Source organism: Lutra lutra, chromosome 17, assembly GCF_902655055.1.
Source record: "Lutra lutra chromosome 17, mLutLut1.2, whole genome shotgun sequence".
Classification (NCBI taxonomy): Eukaryota; Metazoa; Chordata; class Mammalia; order Carnivora; family Mustelidae; genus Lutra; species Lutra lutra.
In genome coordinates this window covers 36,235,058-36,250,237 of record NC_062294.1, presented here as the reverse complement: position 1 = coordinate 36,250,237, position 15,180 = coordinate 36,235,058, and the positions used below count along the sequence as shown (strand labels likewise).

At 37.1% G+C, this 15,180-nt stretch overlaps 1 protein-coding gene across 1 annotated transcript in view; it reads right to left on the bottom strand.

Annotated features, from left to right (window-relative positions):
• Positions 1-1,150: 1,150 nt before the first annotated feature.
• The window catches only part of VPS35 (VPS35 retromer complex component), a 29,680-nt gene continuing 15,650 nt past the window's right edge, over positions 1,151-15,180 (bottom strand). The window contains exons 9-17 of the mRNA XM_047709822.1: positions 12,255-12,351; positions 12,000-12,148; positions 9,840-10,047; positions 8,332-8,487; positions 6,346-6,468; positions 4,085-4,264; positions 3,335-3,574; positions 2,721-2,864; positions 1,151-2,131 (exon numbers count right to left, since the gene is read on the bottom strand). Of these exons, the coding sequence (XP_047565778.1) occupies positions 1,952-2,131; positions 2,721-2,864; positions 3,335-3,574; positions 4,085-4,264; positions 6,346-6,468; positions 8,332-8,487; positions 9,840-10,047; positions 12,000-12,148; positions 12,255-12,351 (1,477 nt within the window). The 3' untranslated portion in view covers positions 1,151-1,951. The remainder of the gene's footprint in view (positions 2,132-2,720; positions 2,865-3,334; positions 3,575-4,084; positions 4,265-6,345; positions 6,469-8,331; positions 8,488-9,839; positions 10,048-11,999; positions 12,149-12,254; positions 12,352-15,180) is intronic.

Sequence of the window (15,180 nt, the reverse complement as noted above, 5' to 3'; positions counted from 1 at the left end):
TTACTGCCAACCTGTGTGTCCTTACAAATGAAAAGGGGCAAGCAAGCTCTCTGGGGCCTCTTTTAATAAAGGCACTAATGCCATTCATGAGATTCTACCCTCATGACCAAAGCACCTTCCAAAGGCCCCACCACTCAACACCTTTGGGGGTCAGGTTTTCAACATTAATTTGGGGGGGGGGGGGGTGGAGGGAGGACACAAACATTCAGACCACAGTATCTAACAAGTGCCAGACATCTGTCAATGGCAGGGGGAGGGACAGATGGTGAGGTGTTAAGTGAGGTGGTCATTTGAAAATGCCCATAAATTTGCAACTTCTCACTTCAAGAGGTAGAGCTTAATTCCTCTTACCACTGAACTGGACTTAGTAACTCCCTTCTAACAAACAGAATAAGGCAAAAACAACAGTATGTTCCAAGGTCAGGTCATAAAAAGGCATGTGGCTGCCTCTTTGCCCTGTCTTGTGGGTCACTCTGGGGAAGGCAGCTGCTATGTCATGAGGACACTCAAGCTGCCCTTGTAAAGGCCCACAAGGAGAGGAACAGAGGTCTCCAGATAATGGTCATGTGAATGAGCCTGGAAGCCAGCTCCAACCAAACCTTCAGATGGCTGCAGCTCCAGCCAAAATCTTGAAACACCCTAAGCCAGAACCACCAGCTAAGCTGCTCCTAAATTCCTAAGCCAGAAAACCGTGAAATGAATGTTTTTTGTTTCAAGACACTAAATTAGCCTTCTGAGAGTTTAAGTGGAGACATCATGCCTAGGAGAACAGGGTAAGGCCAAAGAAAGCAAATGGGTATAAACCAAAGAGCAGATGGTGCCTTGCTCAAGAAGTGCTTAAGTTGGGGCGCCTGGGTGGCTCAGTGGGTTAAGGCCTCTGCCTTCGGCTCAGGTCATGATCCCAGGGTCCTGGGATGGAGCCCCACATCGGGCTCTCTGCTCAGCAGGGAGCCTGCTTCCTCCTCTCTCTTTGCCTGCTTCTCTGCCTACTTGTGATCTCTCTGTCAAATAAATAAATAAATCTTTAAAAAAAAAAAAAAAGAAGTGCTTAAGTTGAGAATTGAACAAGTAAATGCTGTAATGTAAGATTGTCTATTAAACTCCATAGGCATTCTACTAGCTCCTTCTACACATCTAGCATGAAAGGGTAAAAGTCCAAAATTGTTAATAGCAACTTTATTGTTCCACTGGTGCAAAAAAGAAAAAAAAAAAATCATAATTGTATGATGCATTTCCCCTTAAATTTACAATAATGAAGGTTATACATAAATTATATCGATCACAAATTTCCTATTTTATACTATTTAGAACAAAATTATTTTGATAAATATGCCCAGAGGACAACATAGGTTCTTAATTGATGACTGAATCCAAATATGCAAAATAGAGCTTTTGGCGTTGACCATGGTGTTTTAAAATTCTCAAACATGCACTAATATATTCTAGTTTTAGGGAAAATATTACACATGGCCTTATCTTGCAATTAGAGAAAAGCCCAAGCTGAATTTCACATACAGTATCCCTTTCTTCTAAATTAATCTCAAATTGGACTAGAGAACAGAGAGACAGACACTTTCAAGTTAGTACTCCCAAGTAATGAAGGAAATTACACAACCAACAAAACAGAATAAAGGAAGAAGAGCTTCATTAGTAGCTGAGATAAGTGGTGGTTTGTTTCTGCTTTTTTATTTTAATAGACCACGTGAGTTTTAAATAGCAGATCAATCATGCTACCTGGGGTGATCAGACAGATTGAACACTTATGAAGTGAATAACTTTATTAAGGTCCTGAAGGTGAGTGTCTGGAGGTGCTGGGTAAAACACATCACAGGTAAGAACAGGAAACCTACCTCAGCATTTCTGAAAGGCACAATCTATGGAAGGGAAACCTAGTGTAATAAAACCCTTACTGGATGTACATGGAAAAGAGTATGGTGAGCCTGTTTCCTTTTTAAAGGATGAGACCTTCATAAATTGGCCCCTCAGATTCTGGTGATTCCCGCCTCAAACGCAAATGCTCCAGTGTGTTATGAAAATGTTTGTTAATCTGCTCTGTTTCTTCACTGGACTCAAGATTTGGAAGATCTTCTCGAATCTTTTGGATAAGCTGGTTCAAAACCTGAATTGTGACCTACAAGAGAATATGTACAGTTACATAATCAAGCATGTACCATATAAAAAATATAATTTAATAAAAATGTTTTGAGACTCTTGTGTTACTCTCAATAGTCACCGAAGTAATTATAAAAAGAGAGATGAAAACATCATTCCTGGTTTGAGCAACTATTGGCAATTCACCAAAAAAACAAAAACTAAAACAACAAAAAGAAAAAACAAACAAAAACAATAAAAAACAGAGCATCATGAACCAATAAAAGAAAAGCAGTATTTTATTTAACCAACAAATCTTAACCAACACTGTATTATTGCTAAAAGGATATTCCATTTAGGAATTATTCTAAATTTGTACCTGATAACCAATCAGCCTACTGTGTGTTTTTCAGACAGTGACTATTTTTTATAAAATATTCATGAACAAAAGAGATGAGAATTTTCTTACACACAATGAGTTCTTCTCTTAGAGAGATACATCTATAGACAGAAAAGGATACTAGAGAATGAAATTACCAAGATGATAAGTTTTTCTATATATCAAACCTCTGAAGAACAGGATGGAAAAATATTACCTCACTAACAATATTTTATTATAGTTTACTTACCGCATCATTTTCCTTTTCATAAAAATAGATATATCTGTTCAGAATTTCTATAAAAAGTTGCACTTGTAAAGAGGGGTCCATGCACTGATTTGCTATTTTCAGAGCTTTTTTAAGGCATTCCATTACCCTCTTGCCTCCATGAAGCTAGAATAAAAGAGTGAGGGGGTTGAGGGTGGGGTGAGAGGGTCTATTAAAGAGATTAATGGATTATAAATGTCCCATTTCACACAAAGACATAAACATAACCCTACAGTGGCTCTTAAGACATACAACAAATTTAAATCCTCTTCATTTTTTTTTAAAGCACACAGCTATACTCTACAATTATAATTTGTTTTTACATATTTATATGTTAAATGTTTTATGTTTATTACTTATATTTTTTAAAGGCAGTGGTATAAACTTGCTATATCACAATATACTCAAAGTGGGGCTTCACCACAGGACGTAACTCTCTATACATTATACATTACTGTCCATTTTATTTCTTTTAATTAACAAAGCTATTTCCTTTGTCCAAATGTTTCACCTCTAGCACACAAGGGCCATGGCAGCTATTCCCTCTTAACAATCCCCTTTCCTATAACATGGTCAGGAATGACCTCCCTCCTTACCTCCTCTCCATTTCTGTCTGTGTTTCTGCCAGACCAGAAGAGATGTGCACAGGTGCTCACAGCTCGGCCCTGGTCAGGTTTCTTCAGAAGTTTGGATGCAGCAAGTGCACACTGAGTCCTCAGAGGTTCATGATTCTCTTCACTGAAGCACTTCATCCTCTCAAAAGTACCAATGATCAAGGTGATGGCAGCCAGCTGTGCTTTGGAATCACTGATTTCATCTTCATACAGAGAAAATGCCTGGTGAATAAGAAGGAGAAGAGACCTTTACTACCATCTATTGGAGCACTTTCTAAAGTACTTCCTACCAAAACCCCCATCTTGTGAGATCCTCTGCAGTCTCTTCATATCACAACAGGCTGACTCCTCCCATGGAGAGGAAAAAGACAGCTGATACAGGAAAGAAACTGACAACCTGCAACAAGAAACTTGTTTTACCTTTTGTTTAACCCAGAGTTCTCAAACTGAAATTAATAAAGGAACTCTTCACTCCATGAAACACTTATACCAAGACCCACCTGGAAATCTTAAATCTCTTTATAGCACCTAGTAACTGATCTATTTTCCTACTCCAAACCAATCAATATAGAATTAAGTATTATAGTATTAAGGAGTTCCAAGATAGTGGGAAAGGAGTAGTTACAAATTCAGTGAAGAGAAAATCCATGTGCACTACCACTGTAAGTACAACAGGTGACTGAACATAGCAAAAGTGATTAAACAACACAGAAAGGAGAAAAAGACCATCACCTGGGACATAAATTCGTATGCCACTGTTTCATGATTTTCAAAACCAATTTCTCCAGCAGCTAGAGCCCCTTGAAGAAAAAGTCTTAAGGGTAATTCTGCCAGCTCTGCTTTGATCAAAGCACTAATAGTCTGGTGAGCAAATGAAAAAATCTTCTGGCATTTCTTTTCCCATTTGTCATCCTAAAAGAAAAAAAAATAGTTTCAATTACCTTAATTTCAAGATTAACTTGCTCAAGAATATTCATTTTATATGAAACTTCTATAGAACAAACAAGAAAAGCAGGAAAGCTGAGCTCAAGGTTCTATCATCCTCCTCCTTCTCCATTTCATTTATGAAGCACACAAGTCAAGCACATATCCACTTGTGCTTACTGGCTTTGTAATTTTTGTATATTTGGCATTTTGCTTTTTTCTCATCAGAAAATCAACACATATCCCAACTGCACAGAATTAGGAAAATAAACAAATAAATTTTAAAAATTGTAATCATCCCTAAATCTACTACCCAGCAATAAACACTAATAACATTCTGATGTTAACACCTTTTTTCTATGCAAATGTAATGTAACTGAGATGTCTACTCTGGTTTTGTTTTCTACTTTATAGTAACTCACCAGAAGCGTTAAATTGGGTTCATGCTGCATCATGTTGCATCAAATTTCTTTTTCTTCACTTATTTTGTCTTAACAATTTTCCTCATGATACTAAGTTACTGGAAATCACTTTAATGACTAGAAAATACTTCACACACTGAATATAGCATAATTTACTTAACTATTTCCTTTTGGATAATCTGTAATACCAATGAATACTAATGCTCTATATACACGCAGTTTACTGAATCCCTAATTATGTCTTAGTATAAATTCTTAGAAGTGGAATTATTAGTTCTTTTAAGGCTCCACTTACACACTGACAGTTTTTTAGAAAAACTGTAGTATTTCACATGCCCACCATTACTAGTTGAGAATGAATTCCCATTACACCACTGCCACCGCAAACCTTCTTTTTCTTTTCTCTTTACCACTATGATTTCTAAAACAGAGGTTCATTGTTGAAATTACTAGTGAGGTTAAAGTTTATCCATGTTTGACCATCCAAATTTCTTATTAAAGCAATCAGTTCTTTTCATTTTTAAGAGGGTAATCATTATAGACTCGCTGCAAGGATTAAATGCAATAATCCAAGTATATAGATAGTCTTTGGCACAGTATACGACACACAGTGAATGCTAGTTGCTACTTTCATTGTTACCAAAATCTATACATAGAATGCTAGAAAAGGGACTAAATGAACAGGTGGCATAATATAAATTGGCCAAAAGCTGCTGTGTCAAGCTGGCAGGTATACGGTTCTCTATTATTGGAAAAGTAAGTTTACTGAGGTTTATTCGTTAACACTATCCTGACTGTCCAAATTTCAGGTACACCATATTATAAGTATTTTCTATAAAACTATTGAAGACTTAAGCCACGATTCTGCTTAAGGAGTAAGTGCATAAAAATATACACAATTCATAAAATTATTCAATTTCAGGGTTTTGGAGAAAGGTTATAATGCAATGCTAGGCACTTTCATGAGTCAAAACTACCTTAAATTAGATCTCACCTGTTACGTACTTGCAACCTCTGCATGAAATTACTGTATCACTTTAGAATTGGTAAAGACTCTAAGAAAGTAAAATCATTCTTAAACTGAAGCAGTCTGAGCCAATTCTGTCATAAACTTATCAATGTCTCACAAATAATCTTTATTTTTTTATTTTAAGATTTTTAAGAATTTATTCATTTGAGACAGAAAGAAAGAGTGCATGCATGCACATGAGCAGGGGAGAGAGGCAGAGGGAAAGGGAGAGGCAGACTCCCCGCTGGGCCAGGACGACCCCTCTCACCACCCCCACCCCCATGTAGGGCTCAATCCCAGGACCCAAGATCATGGCCTGAGTTGAAGGCGAAGCTCAACCATCTGAGCCACCCAGGTACCCCTCAAGTAATCTTTAAATTACAGGAAAACTTTTGGCAGAAATCTGAAGTGTTTTAATCTTTCATTTCTAAGTGTTTTTACGTGATCGCTCAGCTAGTATATGCAATCTACCAACACCATTAGGGAAACTTAATACAAGATGTATAATGAATGATTTACTGAAACTGGAATTTTCTTATACCACTATTTTTGAATGTTTGAAATTTTCTATAATAAATTACATACACACAGAAGAAAAAAAGAAAAAAAAGTAGTGACATACTTAAAAGTAAACCCACCACTTTAGAATTCTCTTTGTAGCGAAACGCCAGCTGATAAGCTGCAAATACCAAGGGTGGCAGTGTGAAGCGAATCCGCTGATTTCCACCAGCTCCAAAATGTTTTCGTGCTGTGTTTAAAATCTGACAAAAAAAAACACAAAAAACAAAAAACAAAAAAACCTAAACATTAATCTTTCCTGCACTATAATTAATCATTTATAAAATCAAATGAGGGCTCTAAACACTGTTATTCCTAACATTTTTTACTACATCTGATGTAGCAGGCTTTACAGTAGATGCTTTGTATTTTTTAATCTCATGGAGTCAATGTAATTGATATCAGAACAGAGACAGACAGTAACCCCATTTCACAAATAAAGAAGGCTGAGGTTCAAAGAGGCTACATAATGTGTCCAGAGCTACACAACTAGGCAAGGGCAGAGACAGACAGTAACACATTGTCATACACACATGTACAAAAAAAGTCTGCTATGTTGACAGAGATTGCAGACTCTGAAGACAGACTTCTATTTAAAAGGAGATTCTAACACCTACTGCTTGAGTGACCCTGAGCAAATTATTTACCTTCTCTTAGCAGTAAAAGTTTCATTTGAAAAGCGCAGTGGTGGTTGTTATTGTTGTTGGGAAGATCAAGTAAGGCAAGTGAAGAGTTATAACACCTGACCCAAGGAAAGGGCGCAAGGGCTCAGAAAATGTTGGTTATTACTATGATGCAAAGTAACTATGTGTGTATTGCTGGTATGTCTTACCTCCTGATTCAGAAAAAAAAATGACCATTAAGTAAAAGGAAATGGCAATATACTTTAAAAGAGCCATTGTGAAATAAATGTCAGATTGTTTCAGAAAAACCACAAGTATTCATGAAAGACTTTTTAATATGTGTGACACAATGTGTGACATATTCAGGTTTTGTGAATTTCTCTAACATAATAGATGAGAATGCATTCCCCCTTGGGGAAATCAGAGCTAACGATCCTCCCTTAAAGGTCGTTCAGTGCACAGGTACAATCAATTGGCTACATGTGGAAGGCATACTTCCTACTAACGCATTTGGAAAGCAACAAAAAAAGAAAACATAAGGGAATCAGTTAAAATATCTGAACACTCAGCCAATCACTGCGTACAGATCACACACAGTGCGAGTGGGACACTGGAGTGCCCAGAATGTTTATCAGGCAAGTCAAAGATTATCACTGCCAGAAGTCAGCTTCTTTTTCACCCTGCTTATGAAGGAGTACAAGAGTGTCCTATAACAAAGTCAACAGGAGAAAGTCAGGACTCAACCTCAAATAAAAAAGTTCCTCATTATATCAGCCTATGAATCCAACAAGTTAAACTACACTTTGCCCAAACAATAATTAGACAGCCATCTGTGCTACCTTTCATTAAAATAAATCATCCAGATCAGTCACCAACATTCCTACCCAGGCAACATGTTATTCATTTCTCAAACATTTACTGAGACTAAAGATAAAGAAAGGGAAAACCTCAACTGGTTGTTCTTTACCATGAAAAAAAGGTTAAGAAAAAGCCCATTTGATTCAAGTCTTTTCATATATTTTCAATGTGGCAAACACATACAACTTTTATTTTCAAACCTTGGAAACATAAATACAACTGAATATAAGGACTGCTGCTTATACTTTAAATTTTATTATGATAAGCAACTGGACAATTCTAAAAGCAGCATAGTTCAAAAAGAAAATGAACATGGAATGAGTACTGAACATCCAACTAAAGGAAAATCGGTTTTCTGCAATTCTTAAGAAGTCTTGAAAGAAACTAGAGCAACCAACTTGTTTCCCGTGAGCTCACAATTATGCATTTCTATACAAAGTGAAACTCCGTGAATATCACTTATCTCTTCTTCAGTTGCAGTTTTTTCAAAACCTTCTAAGACCAAAGGGCATCAGACCATTTGAGGCACATCTACATGGTTTCACTAAAGCTATGAAGGTGTATGATAACTGAGTTAACTCATACCAAGTACTGCTGGTCGGGGTCCTCAGACCGCAGAAGATGAATGAATCTGCCCACAAGGCTCTGCTCATCAGCAAAGTCTTCAGGATCAGGGTCTTCTATGGGCTGATCTGGCTGGTCCTGAATCAACGTGGATACCAAATTCATTATGGAATCCACCTATAAAATGAGAGGCAGAAATCCACTGAGGTGAGACCATCAGCATGTAAAGTCACTATTAAAAGTGTTTCCAGTTAAAGACCCTAGATGTCCATCAACAGATGAATGGATAAAGAAGATGTGGTATATATATATATATATATATATATACACACACACACACACAATGGAATACTATGCAGCCATCAAAAGAAATGAAATCTTGCCATTTGCAATGACGTGGATGGAACTAAAGGGTATCACGCTTAGCGAAATAAGTCAATCAGACAAAGACAACTATCATATGATCTCCCTGATATGAGGAAGTGGAGATGCAATGTAGGGATTTGGGGGGTAGGAAAAGAATAAATGAAACAAGATGAGATCGGGAGGGAGACAAACTGTAAGAGACTCTTAATCTCACAAAACAAACTGAGGGTTGCCGGGGGGAGGGGGTAGGGAGAGGGTGGTGGGGTTATGGACATTGGAGAAGGTATATGCTACGGTGAATGCTGAGAAATGTGTAAACCTGGTGACACAGACCTGTACCCCTGGGGCTAATAATACATTATATGTTAATAGAAAAATTAATTTTAAAAAGGGGTTTCCAGTTATGGAAAGTTAACCAGTATTAACATAATTCCTCTTATTTTTAAGGTTTATGTATGCTAATACACATACAGACAAGAGTCTAAAAAGATATACCAAATATTAATTAATAGTAGTTATTCTCTTTCTGGTAGGATTATAGTTTTATAATTTCGTCTTTATAGACCTCTAATTTACTTTTCTGTAGCCCACACTTATTTTTTACTTTATTAACATATAATGCATTGTTTGGGGGTACAGGTCTGTGATCCATCAGTCTTACACAATTCACAGCGCTCACCATAGCACATACCCTCCTCAATGTCCATCACCCAGCCACCCCATCCCTACCACCCCCTTCCACTCCAGCAATCCTCAGTTTGCTTCCTGAGATAAATAGTCTCTTATGGTATGTCTCTATACACTTCTAATTTCTAATTTATATAAGTAAGCTCATTGTAACCTTTTTAAATTTTTATTATTATTTTTTTAAAATTTTATTTGACAGAGAGAGCACGCACATGCAGGGTGAACAGCAGGCAGAGGGAGAAGCAGGCTCCCCACCAAGCAGGAAGCCCGACATGGGGCTCGATCCCAGGACTCTGGGATCATGCCCTGAGCTAAAGGCAGATGCTTAACTGACTGAGCCACCCAGGCACCCCATAATCTCTTTTTTTAATATTAAATTACACTCTTCTTCTGTTTAATGTGTGAGTCTCAGGATCTAAAATCATTACTACGTTGTCTCAGTTTTCCTAATATATAGCACACTGGTATTCTCTTACCTGGTCTTGAGAGACAATTTCTGTGTTATAATCCAGAACATTACTAAGCACGTAACAACTCATGCTCTTTCTGGACTCATAGTCAAAGTACTCAAAAAGTGGGTGAAAATGTTTTAATTTCAAGACTGTTAAAATATTGTTGTAAGTGTCAACAGGTATCTTCAAAAGTCTGGTGAGCTCCTTTGAAACTGCACTACTGGTAGCAATACTAAAAAAGAAAAACAACAGCTCTTTAATGAGTAAAATTAACTTTCTCTATATACGAACATACTGATGGTATCAAAACTTGAAAGTTTTCATTTATACATTAAAACAAAGAGGTCAGGTGGATCACACCATCTCAAAATACTCCAATGACTTTCTGAGAAGATAAAGATGCCTATCTAAACACAAACACGTACTCACCTCTTAATGTTCTGTTAATACAAAGTAAGATGTAACATCTTACCGGTTGTACAGCTGGAGTTAAAATGACTGTCTAGAATTTGACATTTTTAGGAAAGCATTTTAAGTGGCAGTTAGGTTGCTAGGCAGCCAATAAACACTGTATATTCATGATGAAAATAAGTAGGGAGAAAAATCCATGCAAAACTAGCAACTCCACAAAACAGAAGAAAACCTGCTTCTTTTGCATCAGATGCTGGCACTCAAGGAAAAGCAGGCTGGATTTAAAGTAGCAGCTCATGGGACGCCTGGGTGGCTCAGTTGGTTAAGCAGCTGCCTTCGGCTCAGGTCATGATCCCAGAGTCCTGGGATCGAGTCCCACATCGGGCTCCTTGCTCGGCAGGGAGCCTGCTTCTCCCTCTGCCTCTGCCTGCCACTCTGTATGCCTGTGCTCGCTCTCTCTTCCTCTCTCTCTCTGATAAATAAATAAAATCTTTAAAAAAAAAATAAATAAATAAAAAATAAAGTAGCAGCTCACAGGAGCATTCTGTGGAGATGAGGCATACCTGGGCATTTATAAGATCTTTAGAGGTAGGGATTTCTAATTCTTTGTCTAATTTTACTTTAAAACGTACTTGGTGGGAGAAGATACAGACACATGATTTAATTTTCTCTCACATTTAACATTCGAGATCTGGAATATTTTTCAGTTCACAAAAAATGGAAGTAACCAAAAGAAGGCGGGATGGTGATTAAAAAGAGTTATAGGAAAATAAGAAATCTTCCTAATGTGGCTCAACCACAAGAAGGGAGATGAAAAAGATTATATGAGGCAAAATTATGAATAATAAGGATAAGGGGAAAGGGACTAGCTTGACCCCATGTTCAGATGCAATACAAGACAGACAATGAGGGGACTGCTGAGAAAAAGATAAAGGGATCAGAATTACACACAGTGGCCACTAGAGGATGCCACAGACTAGGACAGCACCTTGAGGCTCTCAATTAGCAACAAAATAAGACTTTTTTCCTCAATGGTATCAAAATCAAAGGTCAAATAGAGAAGTATTTTAAGCCAATTTAATTTCCACACCTTAATTATACATGTGCTCCTAATTTTTTAAAACCTATTCATCTCTAGGAAACCACTCCCTACAGAAACACTGCTTACCACAAACACAGCTGACCCATGAATATGGATTTGAGTAGTGCAGGCTGACTTACACATGGATATTTTTCTACAAATACAGTACAATAAAATGTATTTTCTCTTCCTGTAGTTTTTTAAATAAAATTTTCTTTTCTCTAGTTTACTTAATTGTAAGAATACAGCATATACTATGTAGAATGTACAAAATATGTGTTAATTGACTGTTACTGGTAAGGCTTCTGGTCAATAGTAGGCTATCAGTAGTTAAGTTTTAGGTAGTTAAAAGTTATAAGCAGTTTTTCAATTGCACAGAAGGTCAGTGCCCCAACCCCAACATTGTTCTAAGGTCAACTATTAACTTCCTTACTAGTTTGAAAACTAACTCATTTATATATCAAAGGGGTTTGAAATGGAGAGACTCTGGTCCATAGACTACTTCTAGTCCTTGAGTGCCACTACTTGATCAATGTATACAACCAAGAAATTGATTGCTACTTTCTGCACTGATTAACACCAAGCATACCAATCTAACAAATGCTAACATTTCAAAAAGCAATTAAGAAAAACAAGTCTAGGATTAAAAAGTGCTTGATGAGGGTTTTTATAAAAATATAACTTTGACTTACTGTTCAAGGTTGAGCTTATTAAATATTTCCACTGTAGTTTCTAGAACTTTATCAACATAGTCCACACGATCAGGGTAACACTTCATAGCAAGATTAATGAGAGAAACTTGTAAAGATACAACATCCTCTGAAGGCATGTCTTGTCTAGACTGAAATGTTGAGAAAACCACAGAATTTATCTTAAACAATCACAAAAGGTTCTACCAGCTCAGAAGTTTCAAAATTTTGAGAATGTAGGAGAAAAGCCACACAAACCTGTATTACTGTAGCCACCTGCTGTGAAAATATGTCAAAAAGTTTAATATCTGCTGGGATTCCAGGTCCATCTTCACGGTGGGCAAACAACGCTAATCTGAAAAAGAATATAATCTTTATTTCAACAAATACAGGGATTTAGGTAGTGGGATTATGGATGACATTTATTCTTTACACTTTTCTATATTTTCTACAAGGTATTTCTCCTACAACATTAAAAAAGATTTTAAAAAAGGACACGGAATGGAGCTGATCATTCCCTCAATTCATTTTTTAAATAAGTTTTTAATTCCATTAGAGTTAACAGTGTTTTGTTAGTTTCAGGTGTACAATACAGTGATTCAACGCTTCCACACATCACCACCCATTGCTCATCATGACAAGTGCACTACTTAATCCCCATCACCTATTCCCCCATACCCCACACTGACTTTCCCTCTGGTAACCATCAGTTTGTTCCCTAGAGTTAAGAGTCTGTTTCTTGGTTTGTCTCTCTTTTTTCCTCTTTGTTCATTTGTTTCTTAAATTCCACATGAGTGAAATCATATGGTATTTGTCTTTCTCTGCCTTACTTAGCTCAGCATAATACTCTCTAGCTCCATCCATGTCACTGAAAATAGCAAGATTTCATTCCTTTTATGGCTGAATAACATCCCATTACTTATATACCATGTCTTCTTTATCCATTCATCTATCCACAGACACTTGGGCTTCTTCCATAATTTGGCTTTTGTAGGGAATGCTATTAACACAGGGTTGCATGTATTCCTTTGAATTAGTGTTTTTGTGTTTTCTGGGTAGATATCAAGTAGTGTGATTGCTGAATCAGAGGGTAGTTCCATTTTTAAGTTTCTGAGGAACCTCTACACTGTTTTCCACAATGGCTGTACCAGTCTGCATTCTCACCAACAGTGAAAGACGGTTCCTTTTTTTCCACGTCCTCGGCAACATTTGTTTTTTGTGTTTTTCATTTTAGCTATTCTGACAGGTGTGAAGAGATACAACTATTTTAGTTTTGATTTGCATTTCCCCTGATGGTAAGTGATGTTGAGCATCTTTTCGTGTGTCTGTAGGCCATCTGGATGACTTCTTTGGAGAAATGTCTATTCATGTTTTCTGCCCATTTTTAAGTCAGATTATTTGGTTTTGGGGTATTGAGTTTTATCAGCTTTTTATATATTCTGGATACTAACCATTTATCAAATATGTCATCTGCAAATATCTTCTCTCATTCAGTAGGTTGCCTCTTAGTTTTGTTGATTGCCTCCTTCATTGTGCAGAAACTTTTTATTTTGATGTAGCCCCAATAGTTTATTTTTGCTTTTATTTACCTTGCCTCAGGAGACATATCTAAGAAAATGCTGCTATGGCCAATGTCAGAGAAATTACTGCCTGTGCTCTCTTCTAGGATTTTTATGGTTTCAGGTCTCACATTTGAGGTCTTTAATCCATTTTGAGTTTATTTTTGTTTATGGTATAAGTGGTCAATTCATTTTTAACTGAACAGTTTTGTCAATGATGTCGTATTTCACTGAATTCTTACTATATGCCATATTTTAAACCATACATAAGATTTTTTTTTTTTTTAAGATTTTTTTTGTTTATTTATTTGACAGACAGAGATCACAGGTAGGCAGCGAGACAGGCAGAGAGAGAGGAGGAAGCAGGTTCCCTGCTGAGCAGAGAGCCCGATGCGGGGCTCGATCCCAGGACCCTGGGATCATGGCCTGAGCCGAAGGCAGAGGCTTTAACCCACTGAGCCACCCAGGCGCCCCGATACATAAGATTTTTAACAGCCTGATTTTGCCATAGTCTTTGAAACTTAATCAAGTAGATCACAGATAAAAATGCATTAAAGGGACATATGTATTTGACAGCCATGATTTTAAAGAACAATCTTTAAAAGATAAATCCCATTATAGCTTCCATTAAGAGTATGCCCAATTCACATATAATTCTTGCTGTCCAGATTGAAACTAGTGATTTGGAGAATCTGCTACATCTTAGACTTTAATAACTTAGGTATTTAAAATCTAAAAAAAGGAGCACCTGGGTGACTTAAGTGTTAAGTGTCTGCCTTCATCTCAGGTCATGATTCCAGGGTCCTGGGATCAAGCCCTGAATGGGGCTCCCTGCTTGGCAGGGAGCCTGCTTCTCCCTCTCCCACTCCCTCTGCTTGCATTCCCTCTCTCGCTGTGTCTCTCAAATAAATAAAATCTTAAAAAAAAAAAACATATATATATATATATATATATATATATATATAAAGGTATTTGCAGAAATAAATCTTTACTTGGGTTCCTGGTTTCATAAGGTCAATGATGTGTAAGCTAATGAGAAGGACACATGTTATATACTAGCACTCAGCACAGTTGCCAAGAAGACACATTAGAGTCATTATCAAAAGCCAAGTTTAATATTTTTAACCAAGACCAATGCCGAAAGAAGTAAAATTTAAACCTAAGGGGCATATACTAAACATATTTAATACTTCAAAACTTTTTTTTTTCTTTTAAATTTTATTTATTTATTTGACAGAGAGAGAGAGATCACAAGTAGGCAGAGAGGCAAGCAGAGAGAGAGGGGGAAGCAGGCTCCCTGCTGAGCAGGGAGCCCGATGTGGGGCTTGATCCCAGGACTCTGAGATCATGACCTGAGCCAAAGGCAGACGCTTAACCCACTGAGCCACCCAGGTGCCCTCAAAACTCTTTTTTAAAAAAATATAATGATAGAATGATTACCTGAACATTCTTTTTTGTTAAAATTTTAAAAATTATTTTACTTATTTATTTCAAAGAGAAAGAATGAGTAAGAGAGAGCACAAGCCAGGGGAGGGGCTGAGGGAGGAAGAGTAGATCCCCTGCTGAGCAGAGAGCCCGATGTGGGACTCAATCCCAGGACCCTGGGATCACAACCTGAGCAGAGG